This window comes from Rousettus aegyptiacus, unplaced genomic scaffold (assembly GCF_014176215.1).
Source record: "Rousettus aegyptiacus isolate mRouAeg1 unplaced genomic scaffold, mRouAeg1.p scaffold_m13_p_4, whole genome shotgun sequence".
Taxonomy (NCBI): Eukaryota; Metazoa; Chordata; class Mammalia; order Chiroptera; family Pteropodidae; genus Rousettus; species Rousettus aegyptiacus.
In genome coordinates, this window is record NW_023416307.1 from 23,986,471 (window position 1) to 24,013,540 (window position 27,070).

At 31.9% G+C, this 27,070-nt stretch overlaps 1 protein-coding gene across 1 annotated transcript in view; it reads right to left on the bottom strand.

Moving 5' to 3' along the window:
• Positions 1-27,070, bottom strand: part of KPNA4 (karyopherin subunit alpha 4) — a 52,747-nt gene that overhangs the window by 12,433 nt on the left and 13,244 nt on the right. The window contains exons 2-12 of the mRNA XM_016149119.2: positions 14,730-14,774; positions 13,799-13,888; positions 13,637-13,666; positions 13,492-13,544; positions 11,075-11,170; positions 10,468-10,553; positions 9,094-9,180; positions 7,175-7,344; positions 7,032-7,076; positions 4,267-4,398; positions 103-231 (exon numbers count right to left, since the gene is read on the bottom strand). Coding sequence (XP_016004605.1) covers positions 103-231; positions 4,267-4,398; positions 7,032-7,076; positions 7,175-7,344; positions 9,094-9,180; positions 10,468-10,553; positions 11,075-11,170; positions 13,492-13,544; positions 13,637-13,666; positions 13,799-13,888; positions 14,730-14,774 — 963 coding nt within the window. The remainder of the gene's footprint in view (positions 1-102; positions 232-4,266; positions 4,399-7,031; positions 7,077-7,174; positions 7,345-9,093; positions 9,181-10,467; positions 10,554-11,074; positions 11,171-13,491; positions 13,545-13,636; positions 13,667-13,798; positions 13,889-14,729; positions 14,775-27,070) is intronic.

A 27,070-nucleotide genomic window follows, 5' to 3' on the forward strand; every position in this document is an offset into this window, starting at 1 on the left:
AATGACAGCTTATATTATCATTATAGATAGTTCTTAGTCCCTAATTTAACAAATGAAAGCTGATATTTTATATGCTATTAGATAGTATTTAAAAATACTTACTTTATTAATTTTCTCTTTGGGATGTGTCAGAAGGGCTGGGAAATGTGACAGAGCATCACAGTTCAAAACTACTTGTGTTTGCTCATCAGTTCCAGTAACAATGTTGCCCACAGCTCGAAGTGCGGCAGTCTGAAACATGAAAAGATTTAATGAGATGCTGTTCTACGTGAAAGTTATAAGAAGGTTATAAAAGATACAGTCCATTCATTCATTCATTCATTCATTTATTCATTCATGCCAACCCATCCTTTTTGAGCAAGTTGTGCCAGACACTGATTTAGGAAGAGAAGAGTGAATATGTCAGACACAAATCCCAGGTCTTATGAAGCTTATAGTTTTGTAGAAATCAATAAACAAATAATTTTAGATAATAATTAGGGCCATAAAGAAAATAAGGTAGTACTTTTGACTTTAGATTCAGTGTTTTGATAAGTTAACCAAAAAAACAGTGCCTCTCTGAAGAAATCTATTTAATATATGAGATTTCACTATCACATGAATTTGAGTTATCAATTATTTTTCTTTAGTTGTATTATTTTGTTAAGATAAGATAAAGTTTTTTGTGGCTAACTCTTCCTTCTACAAGACAAACAACCCAGTTTTTTAAATTTGAGTTATAATTCATGTAACACAAAATTCACCCTTTTGAAGTGCACACAGTGGTTTTCAGTATATTCAAAGTTGTGCACCCATACTACTATATAATCCCAGAACATTTTTATCATCCCCCAAAAAAGGGTATCTGTACTCACTAGTATAACTCCCATCATCCTCACTCCCAGGTTGCTGTCAACCACTATGCCTGTCCCTTTGGAACTGCCTATTCTGGACTTATCATATAATTAAAATAAAATAGGTGGCCTTTTGTGTTTGACTTCTTTTAACATATGCTTCCAAAGTCCGTCAATTTTGTAGCCATTTATCAGTACCGTATTCCCTTTTCTGGCCAAAGAATATTTCACTGTATGGATATACCTCATTTTATTTAACCATTCATTAGTTGGTGGACATTTGGATTGTTTCTACTTTTTTGGCTTTTGTGTGAACATGTGTTTTCAGTTCCTTTGGGTATATATATTCAAGAGTGAAAGTGCCAGGTCATATAACTCTACGTCTAACTTTCTGAGGTACTGTTGACCTATATTCCAAAGAGTTCCATTTTACAGTTCCGCCAGCAGTGCATGAGGATTCTACTTTCTTAACATCCTTGCCAACACTCGTTACTACTGTCTTCCTGATTTATAGCCAGCCTGGTGGGTATACAGCGATACTGCGTTTCCATAATGACTAATGATGTTGAGCAACTTTCTCACGTTGTTTATTGATCATTTGTATGCTTTCTTTGCAAAACTGTATTTAAATCTTTTGTCCATTTTTAAATTGGGTTATTTGTCTTTTTACTGCTGAGTTGAAGGAGTTCTTTATGTATTTTGGATATAAGTCCCTTTTCAGATATATGATTTGCAAATATTGTCTTCTAGTCCGTAGTATGTTTTTTCATTTCCTTAGAAGCACAAGTTTAAATTTGGGTAAAGTCCAATTTATCTTGTCCCTTGTGGTGTTATATCTAAGAAACCACTTCCTAATCCAAGGAACTAAAGATGTACACCTATGTTCTCTTCTAAGAAGTTTGTACTTTTAGCTCTGACATTTAGATGTCTGATCCATTTTAAACTTTTTTTTTTTTTTAATATGATACGAAGTGGGGCTCCAACTTCATTCTTTTACTTATGGGAAACCAGCACCATTTGTTGAAGATGCACAATTTGTTGAAAAGACTTTTCTTTACTCATTGAATTTTCTTGGCATCCTTGTTGAAAATCAATTGATCATAAATGTATAGGTAGATTTATTTTTAGAGTCTAGGTTCTATTTCATTGATCTATATATCTACCTTTACGCAAGTATCACAAAGTCTTGTTAACTCTGGTTTTAAAAGTGAGACATCCCCAAACTTTGTTCTTGTTTAAGATTGTTTTGGCTATTTCTGGGCCCCTTGTATTTCTATATGGATTTTGCAGAAACAAGATTAGCGTGTAAGTTTCTGCAAAAAAAAAAGAGGGGGGGGCACCTGTGATTTTAATAAAAATTGCAATCAATCTGTAGATAAATTTGGGAAGCATTGCGATCCTAACAATACTAAGTCTTCCAAATCCATGAATCCATAGACGTCTTTTCACTTATTTAGATCGTCTTTAACTTCTTTCAAAAATGTTTGGTAGTGTCCCAGTGTCTTTAACAAACAAATTTAGAAGAGGAAAGAAAAAAAAGAAGTTGTAGAGTAACAAAAACACAAAGACACTGCTACCTAATGCAATGTGTCAACCTTGTTTGGATATTGATTTGGTCAAACTATGAAAGAAAATATGAAGCAATCAATAAAATTTAGATACTGACTGGATTTTAACATGAACATTTTTTAAAAGTGTTCTAATGATATTATAGTTATGTTAAAACATAGCTTTGCTTTTCTTTTTAGAGAAGCACACTGGATGAAATTACATATCAGAGATTTGCATCAAAATAATTTGCAGGGGTGGAGAGTAAGCAGGGATACAGAGGAAACCCACATGGAAGTCATTACACTATTCTATTTTCCTAAATTATGGTATGAAAATTGAAAAGGTTTTTAAAAATCTCTATCAGTTATCAGGTAATGTATAGAACTTTAACTTTTCTTGAGAGCAAGCTAAAGAAAAATTCTAAGCCCTATTTTCTCAATTAAGTCCAGTATTAGAACTGAAGATATACTCTGAAAAAACAAAAACAAAATACAAACGAAAAACCTATACCAAGATATAGGCACTACAATTAAGAAATGCAAACTTATTAATAAACACTTAGTATGAATATTTAAAATAAGCCACGGATACCCCTAAATGACAAACTATTCTATTAATCAATGCTTTCTGGGTGGGGGGTGGGGAGGAGGTAGATGGGGTAAATGGGGTCAAACATGTGACAGAAAGAAATCTAACTATGGGTAGTAAACACACAATGCAAGATATATACGCCTTACTGTTGAATGGTACACCTGAAACTCACTGGATTTCGTTAACCAATGTCACCATAATAAAAAATAAATAATTAAGAAAAAAATTTTTTTTAATGTAAAAAAAATGCTTTCTGAATTGAGCAAAGTGCTCCCTTTATCGTTAAAGTGCTTTAAAATTTAAGGCAGTATGTCTCCATTCTACTGTACGTGAGTATCATCTAAAGAGCTTTTTAAAGCCCAGCTTTCTAAGAAATAGCCCAGATTTACTGAAATAGAATCTCTAGAGTTTGAGCAAGGGAAATATAAAAAATTTTTTTCTTTAAGCATCACAGTTGATTTCAATGTCCGGCAGGGTTGAGAAATAGTGAATTAGGTTAACAGTTTATGCTATTATTGTGCTTTGTAGATGCTCAGTCATCATAAGATTAAAGCATACTATTTACCTCAGAAAAGTAGGCAGAGCTTGCTACATCTCCCTTTACCACTGTAGTCTGACACTTACTCCTTATATTTGTCTGAACTTCTCACTCTCTCTTTTTTGGCTCTTTCTAGATGTAGGTTCTTTGGGATAAAGCAACGAACTAAAAATAATTTTCGGATATGTAGAAGAGTTTAAAAATAATAAAAGAATAAAACAGAATTAAAGAAAAATATTTAAAATAATTCACAGGAGACAATTTAGGAAGCAGCATATTTAAGTACAAAGCCTTTATCACAGTGCCAGTGAAGCTAAGCATTAACTAAACTTGCCAAGTGCAATAGAACAGAGTAAAAAAGGATAATGGGGATGTAGAATAAGAAAAGTTGGGAGAGTAGAAGAAAAAAAGAAAACAGGAAGAGTAGAAAAATAAAAGTATCAATACTAGTTTCTGATGGTACCCAAGGTCTACATTATTAATCAGTAATTTACAAAGGAGTTGACTTGCCTATTTTTTTTTTTTTTTTAATCAGGGATGGTTTGGGAGAGGGGGAAGGTTGTTCTTGTTGACCTGTAATAATTTTATTTTCTCCACCTTTAAAATGGGGATATAACTCACTCTTTCCATCGCAAATATGTTGTTGCTATTTGACTAAAAACTTTAAACTACTGAAATTTTCCATCTTTGAATGCCATGTTTAAAGTAATTAGTGGTAAGAAAAACTTATGCTTTTATCAACAACAAACTCACCTGAACTTTAACTTCCTGATGGCTGAGCAGAGGAACCAAATGAGGGACTATTCCAGAGTCTATTACCATCTGTATCTGTTCATTGCCAGCATCAGTAAGGTAAGAGAGGGCCCAGACTGTATCTACCAATATCTAATGAAGAAAATGAAAATTCAAATAGGCTTTGAATATTTTATTTTAATACTTCTCAACCATACAGACTAATCTATGATTGTTCTGCTACCTTCATTCTTTTTCTCTTACCTCAATTCACTGGAATCTTAATCTTTATTATACTAAAAATCATTTATGAATGTCTGTATCAAACATATACATCTCTAAGTCACATTCAGAATGTTTAGGTTAAGTATGATCCCAATCACAGACTAGTATCCAATCTTAATTCATTAAGATACAACACACTACATAGCACTTGAAATAGGAGGAAAATACATTCTTTTCCCCAAATGTTCATACTGAAGGATAACAGGCCAAAGGATACTGTGGTAAATGTATACAGTTGGAAAAAACAAATGTGTCCAACATACACACCAGCTCAAAACATCTGGGCTGGACGGAAAATTCAAGGTGTTTTCTAGTATCATCAGTACCACGCAGGTATGTCTAAAACCAGTACTCTAGTATTAGGATTATAGTAGTTCCACCTTGTCCAACCACTTTGCTTTGCCTTATAAAACTAGAGGCAACTTCCCAAATAGTGGAAATCTCCCACAGCCGCAGATCCAGACATTAAAAGCAACCTATGAAATTTATAATCAAAAACCATGTTCAAAGCAATAAATAAATAAATACATACATACATACATACATAATTTACACCAGCTGCCAAAACTACTTACCAAAAAACAAACAACCCCCCCAAAACTCTAACTTATATTAAAAAAAAAAAAGCCTGTAATTTTAAATGATATATTTTAAAGTATATCAGGCCATTGTTTCATCTTTCTTTGCATGTTAAATATTAATTAATAGTTGTAGCCAAAAAGACATATGACAAATTGTTAAACTGCTACATAAATAATACATTATTACAAAGATAACAGGAACGATAATTGTGCCTGGAAATCTACTCCCGAAGTCTTTTAAGAATATGGACTCAGTGTCAACAGGCAAGCTAGAAAAGTGTGAATCATTTTAAATCCCAAACCAATGATATGTTTAAAACAGCCAAGAGGCTACTAGAAGAAAACAACACTTTGCTACTGCTCCTTTCAGGAATTTAAGAAAGCTCTATGAAAGCTCATTTTATTCATGTGACCTCCTTTACCCATTACATATATTTCTAGCTTTCCTAAAAAGAAGACGACTGAGAAAATTCATACACATACAATAGTATCAAAATATGTGAAACAACTAAATTTCAACTTATAAATGTAACTTACTTTTATTCCCCTATATCAACATATGCCAAAATTTGTTGATACAGGCAAAAAATTTCAAGTTACTTGTAAATGACATTTTTTTAAAGGCCCAATAATAAATATGTCATTTATATGCTCACATCAAAATCAGACTCAATCTCATATATACTTTTTATATCAAAGTTAATATTCTGTGGTAAGTTTATGAATTATAATTACAGTATAATTTAAATGTTTCTCTTATGGTTTGTGGAAGCAGTTTTGTTTTTATTTTACTTTTTAGTTCTGAAAGGCATAATTTAAGAATTTGCTAAGTGTTTACCTAAGAAAATTTTTTTATTTTTAGTAAACATTATGACTTAGTAAACATTATGCTTAGTAGATGTGCTACTAAAAAAGAACAACGCAAACTGGCTTGAGAAATTATATCAAAAGTAAAATAAAAGTTACACTCTCAACTGGATTATTGTAAACAGAGGTAATGAACACAATACATCTCTGAATAAGGTCAATCGAGATATGTGGTTTTCTGGTAGAGATATAAACTTTGAGATTAATCTTTCTTGGAAATCTTATAAAAGTAAAACATTAAAATTTATAATTTAATCAAAGACTTTGGCTATAAGGAGCCAAAACCAAAAATTGCTTATGTATTTTTTAAAGGTTCTAGACTTTTCTGGAGCTAACAATATATCATTATAAAAAAGATTATATTCATCTAATGAATTTTGTACCTTATGTCACTGCTTGATACAGCATAATTCTAACTTTAATTCGTTGCATATGCTTTAGAGAGATCCTGGCAAAAAGGTATTACCCTAGAAACTTTACTGTAAAGGAATGAAGGAGCTTATCAAACATTGGTCATCATATCAAACTGAAGTTCCTGACTGTTGCTATGCATTTTATCCATTACATATATTTCTAGCTTTTCTAACACATTGAAGGATAAACTGGCTTTATAAATAGTCGGGGAAGTTCTCATATTCAGATTTCCTGAATTGCTTTTTCCTTTGCCATTGGTTTAAGAATAAGTAGATAAATTTATTATGTTTAATATCGAGTCTGCACTGATTTTTTTTCCTTATTACTGAATATTTAAGAGTTATCTTATAAGTGAAGCCACTACCAAAGTCACTATAAATGGAGAAATAGAATAGAAATGAAGTTAAAGAGCAAATGATGTCCATGGCTTGCTGTATGTATACACCAAGTGATGTAGGTAATCATAGAATAAATATACAAATACCAAATATGTATTATAGCTCTCGAAATGGAAAAATCTTATAGAGTACACTGACAAGATGTCCAGTATAACATTTTCTCCCCTATGTAACAGGGAGAACCCCAGGCATACATATGTACACAATACATATAAAAATATAATAGGAAGCATTTACTCACATTTACATCCGTGTGATGAATTAAAACACAAAGAGCTGGAAGAATCTGGAGAAAGAAATATACAGAGTTTAAAACATACATAAAAACATACACATAATGGTATTTACTTTAGTTTAAAAATAAAAACAGAAACACTTGTTTACCTCCTGAATGGTTTCCATTGGGGGTGGTGGGTCTTTGTGCCGACATAAGTTGACCATAACCCAAGTAACATTTCTCAAGAATGTTATAGGAATAGATGGACTTATGAAGGAAAGTAAAGGTTTCACAACTCCAAGACTTATGACATAATCTCTACACTGTGGCCCATCACCTACAAGAAGAATTTATTAATTCAATAAAGTATGTTGACAGTAGGCAATTCAGAAAACAAAGCACTGAGTTCAATGTGTTGCTTCCTATATTTTAATCAATTACACTATTTAGTTTTATATAAAAGTTTTAGACAGTAATAACCAAGTTCACATTTTACATCCCTGAGCCAAGAGAAGCAACATAAGGTACTAATTTTTTTTCACATTATTCACATATTCAGGTTTATAAATAGCTGCTCATCTATGAAATGTTTTTATGCTATCTAAACACTAGAAGCCTAAAGGTTCTTTAAAATATTTTTGTGAGCAGAACTGTTGCTTTTTTTTTTTCTGTAAGAGAGAACAATATTTGTAGAATTTATATTGATGATCCAATATCACAGCATCTGTGGTAACTGTAAATTACTCTATACACTTAGAAAATTATGTCAAAGGGAAAGGGCGGCAAAGAACCAATACTCTATTGGGCTCAATCCCAGATCTGCTGAAACTGTGCAGGTCCAGGATTGTGTGTTTTAACAAGTCCTTCATATGATTCTTACAATAGGCTAAAGTTTGAAAATCACTGCCTTAGGCAACTGCTAAATTTAATTTCTGTATCTAGAGTGTCACTGTAACTTCTAGTATGAAAGTCATGTTGAAGTATTATATTCCATAAGTGAAAATACTTTTCCTTGCGCTATAATATTTAGTGATAAAATGCTTATTCTTTTTGCATTCATGTATTCTAACTCTACAATGTCGCGGAACTAAAAACCAAATATTATGGTGCTGTGTTAACAGATCTTAATCTAAAATTTGGTATAAACGGAAAGGAGGGGCCTTGGATACACAAATGACAGCATTCCTAATAACAATATATTGTATGTCAAGAACAGTTTACAGAGAAATTCCCCCCTTTGAAACTTATAATTGTGGGACACTAACCATCTCTTGCCTTCCATCTTGGTCCCCAAAAGGGTAATAAAGAGAAGGTATATCAAAGCAATTCTGATTACTATGGAAGAACAACAATGAATCTGTGGCAAAAATAAACTTTAATATCTAGGGACAAAATATAATTCAGAGCCCAGATTTTTGAATTTTTGAGTTTGGGTAAAAGGTAGGCTCTAGTTAAAATAACAAATCCTTGAAATATTAGAATCGTCTTTAATTATTCTTCCTGGAATCATTTATCAAAGAAAACTTGAAAGTATGGTAATCATGATGTTCAACATTTAAATGAGACTATCTATACAAGTTACAGATATCTCCTCTTTATGATGATGGCATCATAATGATAATGGGTAACATTATTATATTTTAATGTTCCAAAACCCAAAAGAGATATAAAAATTTTAATTTAGACTCTTCTCAGAACTGTCATTATAGAGAAAAATTTTGGTTTAAGTTTCACCTCCTCCTTTTCTCTCATTACATACTTTCTACAATAGCAAAGAAAGCTAAGGAATAAAACAGATCTCAACATAATAAAAGAGGAACAGAAGATTTAAATCATATACATATTTCATAATTATTTAAAAAGTTAAATATATTGACTACAAAAAGATACTACGGTTATCAGAAGCAACAAATGTTCATTTTGTTTACTATGGTTTATACTTAAACAGCTACAGTTTCTGTAAATGATTTCATAAAAACTAGTACTGAAAAAGACAAACATTTTCCTTTTTGACTACTAGTAGTCATTTTTATTATATAGTATATAAGAACAATTGTTGGACTAGTATTACAAGTTTAAAACAAACCTATGATATTTCCCAATGCCCACACCGCTTGTTCACAGACATTTTGATGAGGTGAATGGAGAAGCCTCAGGAAAAGTGGCACAGCATCTGAAGGAGGGAAACATAAAATTATTTAAGTTTGAACACAGTTTAGATGTCAATTATATGTCAATAAAATTGGGGGTGAGGAGTAAGGTTGAAGATACTATAATCTAAACCAAAAATCGATCTCGTCTTTTCACTGAAACCTCAAAGGAAAGAAATCTATCAAAAATAAATTTGAAATATATCTTCATTACATGATTTTCATTAGAATAACAGCAGTGGAAAATTTTTGATTAGCAGACTATTTAACATCAACATGACTGTTTTAACACAGAGACAAATGTCAAGTGAAGGTGGTAAAATTTCATTCACAATTAAACCTGGATTTAATTCCAATTTTAAGATTAATTCATTATATATTAAGCATATCTTCAAATTTAAAATATCACATGGGTCTTTAGACTGGCCAATGATTCTGTGCCACTCGAGACCTTCTGAATCATAAAGTGATTCTGTTACCTAACAATAAGGATAGGAAACACAAAGAAAGGTTTGTATCTGAACAGAAAACTGCACTGAACAAATTATTCTTCTATTTCCTTTCTTCCTTCTGATATCTTTGATAAATGCTATTTAAATACATGTAGCTCAATCATGCTCACTTATAATAAAAAGTAATTTATCCATTATATTTGGTATATTAAGACATAACAGTAGTGCTAAAACAAATTCTAGGTCTCTTTCCTATTCTTTAAAAAACACATAAATAGAAAGGAGAGTAAGGGATTAAGATACTGTCTTGAGATTATAAAATTTACTCAATAGTCAACCATATAAAACAAAACAAAAAACCCCCAAAGAACAAAAATAAAACCACCTGCACCTACAATTAAACCAATTTTATTAAGACTTAAGGTAATTATTGTTTCTACATAATATTACAAATATAATAAAATGCTTAAGTAACATTTTTGTTCCTCTTCAAAATCATGTAGAAGTTAGTGCCTAAGAATCTCATTAAAAGAGGCCCAGAAGCAGTATGGCAATGGAAAAACACCTTTATTTTTATGATGTCCTGTAAAGTGTTAACTACAACAGACTACCATAATTAGGAAATGTGAGGTTTAGAATCAAATGAATTTTGGAAACAGAAAATATCAGTCATTGGTACGAGATGATCAAAGTAACATATTTAAGCTGGCCTATTTCAACCTCCTTATGTGATACTGGGGTTATGTGGTAATATTTTATAATATCAATAGCTCTATTCTTTTAGTGAATCACTGTTCATTTTTTACTAATTTTTTTTTTTTTTTAAATCAGAATTTTGTCTATTAGTAACCAACTTACTGGACTGAACTACTGCTTGAGTTTGTTCAGAGGTTCCAGATGCAATGTTTGTCAAAGCCCACGCAGCTTCGAACTGTAAAGAAGGACTACAAAAAAAGAAATACTTTTAAACAACAGGAAATTTTACATTGGCTCAAATACCTACCAACCCGTTATTCCTCCACTCTAGAGCATTTAAAAAGTGACTATTTTGTTTCAAAAGGTATCTATGCATTCAGCTCTTCTTTTAAACCTCCAATGACTATTTAAAATATCTCTTCAGTATAAAAAAGCACACGACCTCGTCAAGAATCCTTGTTTTTAGTAAGAACTTTTTATTAAGATACCTACATGTTACTAGTCAAACAATTTTCTCAAATACCTATCTAGTCAAACTATTTCTTGCAACTTTGAAAAAAGCTTAAAAGTTACATGTATCAGTCTCAAGTTCCTCTCTGGCCTTTACATTCATCTCTTGGTGTAAAGACACATTACATTGTTTTTCACTTTGGCTTTTCAACTCCATCTCAAAGCTCTTTTCTTTTTCATTTAAAGATTAAAATACCTAGAAAATCTTATTTTTTGTAAAGGATACATCCTAAATTATTTCTTAAAATAATGTACTTACTTGTCATCTCTTTCAAGACAATGGACTAAAATAGGCAATATTCCAGATTTTATTAAGTCATCAATTGGTGGATTTCGATCACTGGACAAAAGCTTCCTATAAGAGATATACATTCCCTCATTAAACTTAATCATATATAACTGATACAGAGATTATAATAAAATTTGAATATTTGGTACAAATATGCTCTCTAAAAGTTACTTTTTAAATTTATATAATGCAACCTTTTCTCTATTATAGAAAGGTTCATTTATAAATTTATAGAGATTATTAATTAGGGAAAATGGTAGATATGAACCATTTTCCCACTTTTTTGGACAAAAGCAGGTAAGCTGCTGGTACAAGTTTATAGCTGACACTAGTGTCCAATACTTCATGCTATTTGTACACACCAAATCAAAGGCCATAAAATCTCAACATTCTCATCTCAATAACTAAAGTAAAATGAAATCAGCACAGCAATACATAGGAAAGTATCCAAAGAGATACTGGAGATATTAAGGTGAATAAGACAGACACGTCCTTGCTCTCATGGACCTCAGAGGGTAAAACAACAAAACTTAGAGACCAATTTACCATGTGGTAGACTGTAGGTTTATCTGATAGCCCTCAATGTGGCCTAACCCAAATCTTCATCCATTTAAATCCCCTGCTCTAGTATATAAGGGCAATGTTTAAGAACGCTTAATCAGATCATTTCCCTATAGAAACCAAGTGACGGTGACTTATTTACTACCCTATCAATGTAAACTCCTTCAGCTAGCTTTAAACTACTCAAGTTGACACCATTTTACCCAACTAACCTCATTTTCTGTAATTCAACAATAATAGGTCAGTTGTCTATCCCACCACTTCAATCTCATTTTCAGGCCTTTCACCATCTTATTCTCCATGCTTGGAACGTCCTCTTTTCTGTCTATTCAAACTCTACCTATTCAAAGTCCATTTCAAGTTCTATATCTTCATAATACTCTCTCTGAATTCTAAATTCTCTGAATTACTAAAAGAATATTTATACAGCATACACCTACATTTGCTGTTGAGTATCACTATTTTATATAGTTTTGCCTTCCTAATTAGGTTCTAAACTTCTTACAGAGCAAAAATTATACAAGCCTTTTCACTGTATTTTCCATAACACACGGCACAATTCTTAGCACAAAGTAGGAAATAATCTAGTCTTTCCTTTCATTAAATAGCCCAGATTTATGAAAGAAAATTTGTTTTTACTACTTCACTGGAGACATCCTTAAGACAAATAAAGTCTTATTTGCCTATGAAAATATGTTTGATCTTATATATCCCCTAAAGTTGTCTCAGGATCTCCTAGAGAGATTTTGAGAACCCCTGCTACAGGACTTTAATTATCTTGCAGAACTCATACTGAAAAGAGTTGCTTCAAAACTATTAAATAATCAACTTTGACAATGGTGAACGTAATGTGTCAATCTCTTAATCATTCTTCCTATAAACACTAATTTGCCATTTTGAGATATGAAAATGTCTGTGATTTTTTTTTTCCTACAAAACAAAGTCCGCTTTAAGAAGTTCTTTACCTTTGTGGGCAACACTGTAATTTCCCTATCTGTTCTAGGTTATTTAAATACACAAAAGTAGGAAAAGTCTATAAACATAAAGAGATTCATGCATTGGATATTAGATGGGTCTGTGAAATCTTTTTCCTCTTTAAAATTCTATAACTAGGATCACTTTCTTGCATGTCTGTTCTACTGCTAATCACAATACAGGGTGTTATTCTTTTATTTATAAATATACAAAGTAACCACTATATTGTACTGATACAACTGTGTCTTCCCCAAACTGTTAATACGAAGGTCTCGGTAATAAGTTTTTCTAGTTCTTCCCTTAAAATATGACAGCATAGGCTTTACAACAGAAATATACAAATTAACTTAGTATTAGTACCTGGAAAGAGATGAGGATCTTTGTAGCCCTAAATTTTAATGTCTACTTGCATATATACTGCTACAGTAAGCTTATAACTTGATTTATTGTTTGATCGATATGAGCGTTGTGAGAAGAATGAGCTACCTGGGCAGGATTTGAACAATCTTAGTTTTTCTTAAATTAAACCTATTAATCAGTAAAAGATAAAGCTTTATTAAATAATGTTTTCTTATTGCCCTATAATAACCTGTTAAATCAATATTGCCCTAAGTATCTGTACATTTTATGTACACTAAAGCTTCAGAGTGTCTGTGAGTTTAGCAAATTGTTCCAAATTTTAATTCTCTAAATCAGAGAATTTTAAAAGTAGCTTCAGTTGGTCTATGACTGTTCTATATTGTTTGTCATTGAAGTTATTATGAGTGACAAGACTACTATATAGTGAAAATTCAAAACAGAACTCCTGTATAAGTTATAAAAAGTATATACATCCTCAAAATTTAACTTACCTAGCAGCTTGAACTGCACTTAATTGAATTCCTTGGTTATCACTTGAAGCATTCTATAAAAAATAAAATGGTTTTGAAATAGATACACAATAACCAGTTAAGTCTAAGAAACACAATGAGAAAAGGCAAAAATAACTCAACTTACTTGAACAATAGCTTCTAGAGAGGTATTTTGCTAGGAAAAAAGTTAAAAAGAAAACTAAGTTAAAAAGTCACCTTAAAATTCTATGTTTATGTAAAATCTTTCACTAGTAGTTTTAAGTTACCAGAAGAACAATAGTTTTAAGTTACCAGAATAACAACTTACCACTCTATAATCGCCATCTATATCTGAGTCTTCACAGATATCTTCATGTGGTACATTCCTTCTCTTTAAGAGATGTTCATCTCTTTTATTCTTTAAGGGAAGGACATTAAATAAAAAAAAAAAAGCTAAATACTTTCATACAAAGGTTAGGCATTCCTGGGCCTACAAACTGAAACATGAAGTGCTTTTTAGAAGTAAAATGAAAATGTAGAAAAATAAACCAAATTGTGAATTTAACAATTAAGCAACACTAATTTGAGCCCCAAACCCCAAATATTACATTTTCAATGAACTGTGAACTATGTAAAAACAAACTAAAGAACGAGAACAACAACAACAACAAAAATTGATTTAAAAAGACAGCGTAGTGTTTTAGCCAGAAGCAAACACATATACTTATTTAAAAGTACTAAACTTTTAAAATTCATCTGGGGGCTTCTTTTATCACCTAAAAACAAAGTCAAAAAGTTGAGCAGTTCAAAATTAGACCAAAAAAAAAAAAAAAATCAACAGTGCCTTACAAAAATCAAGGCCCACTTGAATTTCACTTAAAACATTTGGGACAAATTTAAAAGATATTCTCAACAACTTTAATATCTGAAAAGTTGATGAAATTTATAAGTAACAAGTTCCTTTTGGGGTGTAAGTAGCAGAACTATTTAGTATAACTAAATATCTATGACTTATACTTTATATAAATCATTACAATTGCAGAAGAAAAAAACCATCTGATAACTTGTTTATCTCTGTTTTTGGATAGTAGTCAAAATATATCTTGGTAACTTCAATGGCTTGTCAAATTTAGTCAAAATCTTTGTTTTCAAAAGAAAAAAATACTAAGCACTTGAGATTTAATATATAGTTGGTATCTTCTATATATGCTGTAATGTTAGAATGATGCTTAGAAGTACCCAGTATAAATCAGACTTACCTTCCTTAATTCAACTACAACTTCATTTCGTTGTCTTCTCATAGTCTACAAGAAATTAAAGAAAAATATTTTTAAAAAATCATCTCAAATTCCATTGCACAAAGAAAACCATTATTAACATTTTGATGTATATCTTATCTTTTTTTCTAGTCATATAATAAGGTCATATATTACTTATAATAAAGATCACATTATATATTTTCTATCTTCATTTCACATTCACATTCTCAAATATTGAAAATCTCTTTGAAATTAACAGATCTAGAATATTGATTATAACTTTAAAAACTATAACATAGGAACTATAAAAATATAAAAGGTACAAAGAATAAAAGAACCAGTAATCTCATCCCCCATATGAACCAAGACAAGTTAAAAAGTAAAACATGTACAAGGTTAGTAAATTCAACTGCTTTAGGAAAAAGATGAGGAGCCTTTCTGCCCATCTCATCTTTTTCCCTAAAAATAAACACTACACTATTAGATTTACTGTGATTCTGACACACTTATGTATTTATTCTGTTCTTCGCCTTATTTTAACTTTATTTACAGATTTTAGAGATATTCCATGGTGGTATATGCGAATCTATTTCTTTCTTCCTAATAACCACGTAACTATTCTATCATGTACTGAAACCATATTTTACTTTAAACATGTTTTTCTCATTTTAAAGTCACCTAACACATGGATACATTCTCACTATAAAACAGTCAAAGTTCAAGTTCTTTCTATGTATGAGTTCACCTCATTCTAATGACTGCACATGCCAAAACATATTAAGTGGAAAGAGCAAATCATAAATACTTAGATATCAAATATCTCAAATTTATATCCAAATCCAAACTTCTGATCTTTAACAAACATGTATTCTATCCCATCTCATATGGTTTATAAGAGGAGTAAGATTATGGTTTATTTTATTCTTTGACCTTTGTTTTTTATAAGCCTTATGTTCTTGTGTAAAAAGTTTTTATGATATATCCAGTTTTACTAAGGTCCAAGTATTAATTCAGTATTATAATAAGGTCAAAGAGAATTTCAGAAAATGGCAACTCCATCCTTCCAGTTGCACAGACCAAAAATCTTGGAACCATCCTTGATTCTTCTTTTTTCTCAAATTACACATTCAATGTTAGCAAATCCTATTGGTTCAACTTTCAAAATTTATCTGAAATCCAACTACATATCACTGGTTAAATTTACCATTATTGCTGTTCTAGATTATTGCAGAACTCTCCTAACTTGTATCCCTCCTACTCTTGTATTCCTCTTCCTTCCAGTCCATTCTTATCATAGCAACCAAAGTAACCCTCACAGGGAATCTTAATTTTTGTGTTCCATGGACTCCTTTGGGAGACTGGTGAAATCAATGGATATCTTCTCAGATAGTGTTTTTAAATACAGAAGGTAATATGTAAGATTACAAAGAAAATCAATTGTTATTTTGATAGTTGTCAGAATACATAAATATGAAAACACAAATGACAATATATGTATTTCATTATCACATTAAATGGATGTAGCGTAGGTCTAATGACTACCATAATTTCAAATTAATGATAAAAAATGTTATTTCATATCTTAAAACAATAATAATGATAATGTGATTTTTATTGGTGGCGACAAAGTCATAGGTGACTTTGACTGAGGTTTTATGGCTACTTTATTAAGTGAAGTGTGGGCAGAAAAGGGGTTTTCTACAGAAAGTAACCTCATGGGATGATCTCATGATAAATTCCTAACTTGGCAGGTTGTGGTGGGTAGTCATGCCCAAAGTATAACTTTTTTAGTAAAAGGTTTATCTTTGCCTTAAACAAAAACTATTTCTGTGCATTTTGGTAACATCTTTGAAATGCCAGAAGTAATACCCGTCAAAGGCATAACCATCCTCAACAGAGCACATAATCTTGTGAACGATCCTGTAATCCAACCTTGCTTTGCTTTCTCCCACCTTCATATAATCTTATTTTCCCACCTTAATTTCAAGAAATTGCAAACTGTTACTAACTGGAGCATTTGAGATCTTGCTTCTTGTCATCAGTTTTGGCTCAAATAACATCTTATAAAAATTCTTTACCCTCCTCAGTTACCACCACTCAGACCTCAGCTCCTATCACTCTCTCCACTCATTCTGCTGTATTCTAATTCTGCTCTCCCTTTAACACAATGGAAATACTCCCTAAGGCCTTCACTAACACCCTACACAGCAACCCCGAAGAAGATGGACTCCAGAGCCAAACCTCTTGACTTCAATTTTTAGCCATACTACTTACTAGCTCTCCATACTTCAGTTTCCTCATCTATAAAATGAGGACAGTAAAAATGCCTATTTCATAGGATTACTTTAAGGGTTAAATAAATCAATATGTAAAGTGGCATGCAGCAGTATGTGTTAGCTATTATTATTACTGCTACTGCTATTTCCTTAGAATGTAATGCTCTTCCCTCATTACAAGCAGTGCTTACTCGCTTTTATCTTCAAGTCTTCCAAATATCACCTCCACGGTAAAGTTCTCCCCTTCTTAACCATCTAGCACCTCTCTATCTGGATACTCTCTATTCTTCTCTGCTTTATTTTTCTCAATACCACTTATCACATTCTAATGTATTATACATAACTTTATTTGCTTATTGGTGCCCTCCTCCCTCACTAGAAGTTCTCTATATAAGGAATAAGTATTATTCCTTCTCAAAATGTACTGGCTAATCTTATATGTGAAGAAATCTTTATGTCAATTTTTGACCAAACCAATTTATTCTATTGTTAAGTGATACTCTGGTAATCATTTGAGCTTTGGTACAGGCAGGAATTTAAAAATATCATGATCAATTTAAAAAAATACTAAGACAGGCTGCAAAATAAATAAAAATTAGCCAAGTATTACAATATGAGTTTCGACATTCATGATATTTTAATCATTAGAGCCTTAAGAGATAAGAAATATTTCTTTTGACAAATAAGGAAACTGAGGTTTAGAGAAATTAAATTACTTGGCCAAAGGCCACATAGGTAGAAGTGGGATAGCCAGGATCAGAATTCAGACAGTCTCATACAAAGCCAATTAACCACCATACTGTCCCTCAGAAGTCTTGAAATAGAGTTCAAGCCAATTTCAGAGACTATGGTTCATACTGAAAAAGTACAATTATCTAGACAATGGGCTTTGCAGTGTATCACAATACAAAAACAACAAACAACTCTAACAACAATAACCAAAAAACTATGTCCTATGTCTCACCAAAGAAATTAAATCTGTAAAATCCACTACTTAACAGATTGTTCAATAAAATGTCGACTTCTGAAGGACAGAGAAATTTCTAGTCTAAGAATTAAAAGTTTTTGTTAGTAACTACTTCAACTAAAAAAGCAAGATTAAAGTATATAGGCTTTAACTTCTTTTTAGTAAAACAAACTATGAAATAAATCCAAAACAACTACTGCATATTTAATGCCTGTATATTTATACCCCAAATTTCTTTTTTCCCATTACATTTTATTTATAAAACAGAACTTTTATATTTCTTTGATACATTTATATTTCTTTGTAATACATTTACAAAATTCTAAATTTGGGCAAAACAAGATGTGATTTTGAAAAATTCAACCAAGTGAATCTTATAGAACACAGAATGCTACTTTTGCCTACAAAATGCAGTTTTTTTAATTTAAAAAATTACTGTGTGTCCATCACTGTGCTAGGTTCTAGGGATTAAACACTATCTCTGCTCTAATGGGGTGTAGGTCTAGTGCTTTCTTCCTAAATTATAGTTATTTAATTTCCAATTAGTGGCTATTTAATTTCCAAGTTACTTTTTACTAATGTATAGTTTTTATTTAAAACTCTAAAAACTATTAAGACGTAATGACATAATAATAAACAGAATGATTTCTTCTTTCCAATTTATTGTTTCAGGTCTTATACTTATGTACTAAACTCATGGGTCTTGTATTTAGAAAGGATTTTATGAATTTGACCTCAACGGCAAGGGAAGTAAAAGCAAAAATAAGTGAATGGGACTATATCAAACTAAAAAGCTTCTGCACAGCAAAAGAAACCATCAACAAGACAAAGAGGCAACTAACTGAATGGGAGAAGATATTTGCAAACGACATCTCCGATAAGGGGCTAATATCCAAAATATACAAAGAACTCATACAATTCAACAATAAAAAAACAAACAATCCAATTAAAAAATGGGCAGAGGACCTGAATAGACACTTCTCCCAAGAAGATATATAAACAGCCAACAGACATGAAAAGATGCTCAACTTCACTATCTATGAGCAAAATACAAATCAAAACCATAATAATATACTACCTTACATCTGTCAGAATGGCTTTCATAAACAGGACAAGCAATGGAAAGGTTGTGGGAGAAAAGAAACCGTCACATACTGCTAGCGGGAAAGTAAATTGGTAAAGCCACTATGGAAAACAGTAAGGAGGGTCCTCAAAAAATTAAGACTAGAATTACCATATGACCCAGCAATCCCTCTTCTGGGTATTTCTCTAAAAAATATGAAAACATTTATTTGTAAAGCTATATGCACCCCAATATTCACTGCATTATTATTCGCAGTGTCCAAGACATGGAAACAACCAAAATGCCCTTTGAGAGATGACGGGATAAAGAAGATTGGTACATAATATACGATGGAATATTACTCAGTCATAGGATGAAACACTGCCATTTGCAACAATATGGATGATTCTTGAAATTATTATGCTAACAAACTGAAATAGGTCACACAGAAAAAGTTGAGAACCATATGATTTCACGCATATGTGGGATATAAAACTGAAAGCAAGACACGAACAATACAAACAGACTCATAGACCCAGACAACAGTTTAATGTTTACCAGAGGGAAGGGTGGGGAGGAGGTAGACAAAGGTAAGGGGGTCAAATATATGGATGACAGAAGGAAATTTAACTTTGAGTGGTGAACAAAATGCAATATATATGTGATGTAATATATGACGTATTACTGAATTGTACCTATATAATTTTTTTAACCAATGTCATCCCAATAAATTTAATTTTAAAAAATAAAGTGAATGAAATCTGGATGCTTTAAAATTTTTTGAGTAAAAAGTTTGGGTTTAGATCTGTAAGGACTCAATCTCGCTAGAGAAAATTATCTAAAGAAATTCTTTCTAAAGTTAGTCATACAAAAGATAAGGAATATAATGCTTTAATTTTATTTTATTCAGCCTGTCATTCATAGTCTATGAATGTTAATACTTAGGTTATAGCACAAAAACCAAAGACAAGAAGAATTTTTAAAATTAATCAGGCACAAGATCTTCTATGAGGTGATGAAATATATTCTAAAACTGGATTGTGACAATGTTTGCATAACTCTGAAAATTTACTAAAACCACTGAATTGTACACTTAAAATAGGTTTTATACAAGGTAAATTATATCACAATAAGGCAATTTTAAAAAGGTATATATATATATCCACACATATATAATGTGGCCTAACATTTAGAAAACATTGGTTGCCAAATACCATTCTAAACATGTTACTTAATTTTACTCATTTAAATGTAATGTGTTATAACATTCATACTGCTTTTGACAGTAGAGAGACTAAATAATAAAGGTGAAATGTAAGCTGACTCTTTAAGACTAAGTGGGAATTCATTTAAAGAGAGGCATTCCAGGTAGAAAATATAACAAAAAGAGAGAATTATAAAAGATTGTACTTGCAGGATCTGTTGAAGAATGTCAGAATTCAGGAATGGAAAAATGTAGACAAGGAGCCAAATCAATGTCATGAAAAGTTAACTGACACATTTTCAGAGAAAAGTGAGTTACTGGTGTTTTCAACCCAAATAGTCATCGCATCCTACACATTCCTGGTAAATATAATAGTTGTTCGATACAATAAATATGGTAAACCAAATGCTAAAAATATATAACTATGAAAGTCTGTTTTCCCATTCCTTTCCTATTTCTCCCTCCTTTCATCTCCACTTGATCTCTTCTGCAGCAGCCATCACAGTGCTTATTCATGCCTTTGCCAAACAGTATATGTTGTCAAATTGCATGTGACTAGCAAATAAATCCCAACTTTACATTTATGACAATAAAACAAATTCTGAATGCTTACTGTTAAATACTGTGGATTTATCTCTAAGAGATGGTATTTGTTAATAGTGGTAATAAAGTTTTAATTAGCACTAGTGTAATGAGCAAAAGTCTTCATAAGCAGAATCAAGTTCTTTAACAAGTAAAAAGATTTCGTGATTAAAGGAATTTGAAAGTAAATTTGGAGAAGGCCAGATTTAAGCTTGGCAAGGATATTGGGCAGTTTTAAGAAATAATTCTAGTCTATAGATACCATGCTTTAAAATGATCCACATCTAAATTATAAGCACTGAAACTTAATTTATTAGTACAAGAATATAATTTTAAAATGACAAAAAATGTAAGCAATTGTCAATAGTTGTTAACTCCAAGGAATGGGATTACACTAGAGTTCCACTATCTATCCATATTGAAACAATAGAGAAATGTATTAAATTCAAGTTATACATATCTATTTGGAAAAGTTAGAAAATAAACATTTGAAGAACAAGAAAAAGTGGAATTTCTTGCATTTTCTATATTCACCTATCTTACACAAGAGGTATGGTATGTGTATGGATGGAAAGACAGTAGAGGAGAAAATACATGCACTCATATATATATATATCTCCTCCCAAGAGTTACTACTATGTGGCTATACTACTCTACAAGTTCCAGCTCTACATTTAACACAATCTTAGGCAAGTTTATATTTTAGGGCAATAATTCACTCATCTGTAAAGTGATGGAATTAAATAGATCTTTTATGCCTCAAAAATTGCATCAGTTTTATCAACTTCAAAAAACAACGTAAAGAATATTTAATTGCCATTTGTACAAGTTACTGTGCATGGTAATAACTTCTATGCTAAAAATCCTAAAAAAGCCATAGCTCAAAATTGTAAATAATGAAGAGCTATTTTGTGGCTCTGGTATAGCTGCTTAGTGTTTTCACATTTTGCACCTTTTTTTGCCTTAAATTATAACAGAGAGGGGGGAGGGAGGGGGGAGAGAGGGGGTGGAGGGAGAGTGTGTGTGTGTGTGTGTGTGTTGGCAAGGAGGTTTCTGGTAGGGGAAAAAAAAATGCTTAAGAAATGACCATAGGTTGGGTAAGACACATATAACCTCCTCGGAGATAGGAAAAGCTACTAAGGTAAACTTTCAGAATCACTTATAGAAAGTAATTAAGGTCAACTCATAGAAAAATCTGTTATAGTAAATGAATTCATAATTATGTTTTATATGAGCAAAAAGGAAGGTACTCCCTTCCCTTTTAGAGTGAATGAATTATAAGGGACTGATCAAATGCTGGCGAGAATGATTGTTTCTCTTCAAATGATTTGAGTACTTCACAAAGGAAATAAAATTTCAGGAAGTAAATGATGGGCGGATTGAAAAAAACTCAATACATGGGGAAGACATTGGGAAAAATTACAGAGAATAAGAAACAAAATGAGATGCAACCAAATTAAGTCAATAGAGCCCAAACTTTATACCACTGCTAAAGAAATCTGATTTCCCTGCTTATCTGATATATTCTCAGATGAGAAAAACCAATTATTTTTTTCCATTTATAAAATAACAGAATAAAATGAAATGTGAGAGATTAAAGAATGTTTTCTTTAACTCAAATTCATGGTTTTGTCTCAGAAAATTCTACACAAATAGCATTATAAGGTTTTTAACTGAAAAGAACAGAAATCACTTAAACTATCTCATTTTATAACGAAAGGAACTGAGGTCCAGTGACTTCCCCAATAACAAGGATCAGATTATCCTGGCCCCAGTCCGATGTCGTTTATACTACACTACACTGCCCTACCTTTTCATCCTACATCCAGGTCTACATTCTGTTATATCTCTCTTCAAATAAGCTACCTTTCCTTCTCGTTATTTTCAAAATATTCTTGTTCTTTGTGAACTTATATTCAAAGACTTCAACATCAGCCATAAAAAATCTTCATTAAAAGGAAAATTATTATCAGTAATATTGTAATAACTATGTATAGTGCCAGGTGGGTACTAATCAGGGAGAATCACTTCATAAATTATAAAAATGTCTAACCACCTCGCTGTACACCTGTAACTAATATAAAATAATAATGAATGTCAACTATAACTGGTTTTAAAAAAAGCCAATTTATTGAATTACTTTACTAAAGCACCATTTAAAAAGTGTAACTCTAGTTGTGCTTACATTCTAAACAGATGTGTACATCTACATAGAAAGTCATTCTTTAGTCCAACAAATGTTTACTGACCACCAATGTGCCAAACTGTTCTCAGTGCTTAGGCTACAGTAGGGAACAAAAATCCCTGCCTTCATGGAACCTACCTTTTAAGTGTGAGAAGACACAATAAAACTAAATACAGTATGTTAGTGATAAACGTTGGAGAAAAAATATAAAGTCAAGAGTGGGAATAATTTTAAGATCTTTTAAGATTTGCAAGCAAGCCATGTGAATATTTGGCAGAAAGTTTTCAAGGTAGAGGGATTAACAAGTAAAAAGGGCCCAGACATGAGAAGAAAAGGAAAGGCAAGGAGTCCAGGGTAGCTGACATGCAGTGAACAAAGAGGAGTAGAAAGTGGACAGCCCTGTAAAGATTTTGGCATTTACTCATTGACATAGAAAGCCACTGATGGGTTCTGAGTATGATAACTAGTACTCCAGGTAGGAGATAATAGCTTGGACCACCAGAGTGATAGCAGTTGAAATCATGAGATGTGGATTCTAGATATATTCTGAAGACTGAACTGAAGAATTCTGGACTGGACAGGACCATGAAAGAAGGTTTTTGGCCCAAGCAACCGAAAGATGGAACTACCATTTACTGCGATGGGACAGACTGAATGATTAGCAGGTCTGGGGAATAATATCACTTTTGAATATGTTAAGTTTAATATGCTTACAAGAATCAAAATGAGATGTCAAGTAGTCAACTGAGTCTAGATTTCAAGGAAGAGATTAGGACTAAAAATACCAATTTAGAAAGTTGGCAGTGTATAAACAGTACTGAAAATCAGGTGCTCTGATGGGATTACCTATGGAATGAGAATATCTTTAAGCACTCCAAAATTAAAAGGTTGGAGACCAAGAAGGAACAGTCAATGAGAGAGAAGGCAAAGAAATCTGTACAAATCTAAGGTCAATTAAAAAATTTTATTTTTTTCAAGGAAGTATAAGTAACTATATCAAATGATGTTGACAGGTCAAATACCATTAGGACTGAGAACCATCGGATTACTGAATATACACTTATTCATAAAGTATTTTAGCACGGCGAAACGACATTAGAGAAACAAAGGTTCTAATATTTTCCCCCATCTACTAAGAATTCTGGTCTGTTTCTGTTACCATGTATTCCCATCCCTAGACATTAAATAAACTTAAAAATACTACTCATACTTGGAGCTTACAACCCACATTCTCATTTGCTGTGCTATAGTATTGTACCTAAGTTACAGAAAAGCGAGCTACGGTATGTACAAAACATGATTTCTTCAAAAAACAAAACCCACTCTAGCTCTTCTTTTCGTAAGCCATTCAGCAGGTAAAGTCCCATTTCTGACTATGTCATAATATTTCTGGGACAACACTGACTAAATCTGTGTAAAACTGGCCATAAGAGTTCCCCTCTATTAATACAGAGTAAATGGAGTAGACTGCATTTTAACATATATATTCCTAATTACCCAGTTCTACAAGAATGAATTTAAAACTTTCAACCATATACCTAAAAAAGTATAGAGTCATTGATGTCCATGTATTATTAAGTGTCACCTTGTCATATTCGCTTTAATTTTAAAAATAAAAATGTCAAAGTGTTATAGACGTTACTAAAATCTCACGCAAACCTCAATCTTTTCCCTCTTCCCCTTTATTTTCTCCCCAGAGGCAACCACTTTTTTGAATATGTTTAACTCTTATGGGTGTTTTTACTGCATGTTACCACATCTATAAATGTCATATATTTAAGATTTTTTACATGAATATCATGCTGTACATATCCTTTTTAAAAATACTTTATTTTTTAGAGTAGTTTTAAGTCCATAGCAAAACTGAACAGAAAGTACAGAGTATCCACATATTTCCTTTCCCTTCACCACTATCAACATCCCACACCAGAGTGGTACATTTGTTAGACCTGATGAACTTAAACTTACATCATCGCTTAAAGTCCATAATTTACAATAGGGTGTATTCTATGGATTCTGGCAAATGTATTCACCATTGTACTATCATACAGATTAGTTTCACTGTCTTAACATTCCTCTATACTCTACCTATAAACGTTGGGAACCACTGATCTTTTTTACTTTTACCTCTACAGTTATGCTCTTTCAAGAATGTTATATAGTTGGACTCATACAGTAAGTATGCTTTTTCAATGGCTTCTTTCACTTAATAATATGTATTTAAGGTTCTCCCATTCTTTTCATGGCTTGATAGCTTATGTCTTCTTGGGCTGAATAATATTTTATTGTCTGGATGTACCACACCTTACTTATCTATTAATCTGCTGAAAAGCATCTTGGTTGCGTCCAAATTTGGCAATTATGAAAAAAGTTGTTCCGTGTGGACATAAATTTTCAATTCAGTGCATAAATACCAAAGGGTGTGATTAATGGATTACATAGTTAAGAGTATGTTCAGCTTCGTAAGAAACCACCAAACTGTCTTCTGCAGTGGCTGTAACACTTTGTATTCCTGCTTGCAATGAACGAGAATTCCTGTTGCTTCACATTCTCTGCAGCATTTGGTTATCAGTTTTTTTCTTTTAAATTGTGGTAAAATACACATACTGTAATATTACCTTAACCATTTTTAAGTGTACAGTTCAGTAGCGCTAAGTACATTCACATTGCTGTGCATCCAATCTGCAAAACTTTTTATCTGTAAAAAACTAAAGTTTTGTTTATACCAACAACTCCGTATTTCCCCCTTCCCACAACAATCTTCAAGCTTTTTGTTTCTAAGAATTTCACTATTCTAGAATTTCACACAGTATTTGCTTTTTTTGTGGCTTAGCATAATGTCCTCAATGTTCATCCATGTTGCATTGGCCAGAATTTCCTTCCTCAAGTCAGAATAATATTCCATTTTATGTATATACTACATTTTGTTTGCCCATTCACTCACTGAAGGACTTGGATTGCTTCCTTTTGCTGACTGTAAATAAATGCTGCTATGAACATAAGTGTACAAGTACCCTTTTGATTCCCTTTTAATTCTTTTGGGTATACACCCAGAAGTGGATTGCTAGATCATATGATAATTCTATTTTAAATTTTTTGAGGAACCACCATACTGTTTGCTCTAGTGTCTGCACCATTTTTCATTCTCACCATCAGTATACAAGTGTATCAATTTCTTCCACATCCAATACATGTTATTTTATTTTTTAGTTGTTAGCCTAATGGGTGTGAGGTGGGCTCATAGTGGTTTTGATCTGCATTTCCTTAACGATTCGTGATGTTAAGGATCTTTTCATATGCTTGTTGGCTATCTGTATATTTTCTTTAGAGAAATGTTTATTCAAATCTTTTGCACATTTTAGAATAGGGTTGTTTTGTTGTTGTTCAATAATAGTTCTTTATATATTCTGGATATTATCCACAAAACAGATTTGCAAATATTTTCTCCCACTTCACTGGTTGCCTTTTCACCATGTTGATTAGGTCCTTTGATGCACAGAGTTTCAAGTTTGATGTAGTTCAATTATTTTTTGTTAACTATGCCTCTGGTGTCTTCCAGAAGTTTCACTGTTTTAGGTCTTACATTAGGTCCTTGATCCTTTTTCAGTTATTATATATGTTGTAAGATAACGGTCTAACTTTTTTGGCTTGTGGATATTAAATTTTCCCAGCACCAAGGTCCTTTTCCCACTGAATGAATGGTCTTGCCACCCTTGTCAAAAATCATTTGACCACACATGGAACGGTGTATTTCTGGGGTACCTATTCTATTCCATTGGTCTAAATGTCTGACTTCATGCCGATACCAGTGTTTTGATTGCCATAGGTTTGTACTGAGTTTTAGCTTTTACCTTCAACTTTCTCTTTTTTTCAAAAAGAGAAACTATTATCTATTCAGGATCCCTTAAGATGCCATAAAAATTTTTAGGAAGAATTTTTCTACTTCTGCAAATAGCATTACAGAGATTTTGATGGGGATTATATTAAATCTGTAGATCACATTGGGTAGCACTGACATTTAACAATAAGAGTTCCTATCTATTAACACAGGATCTTTCCATTTA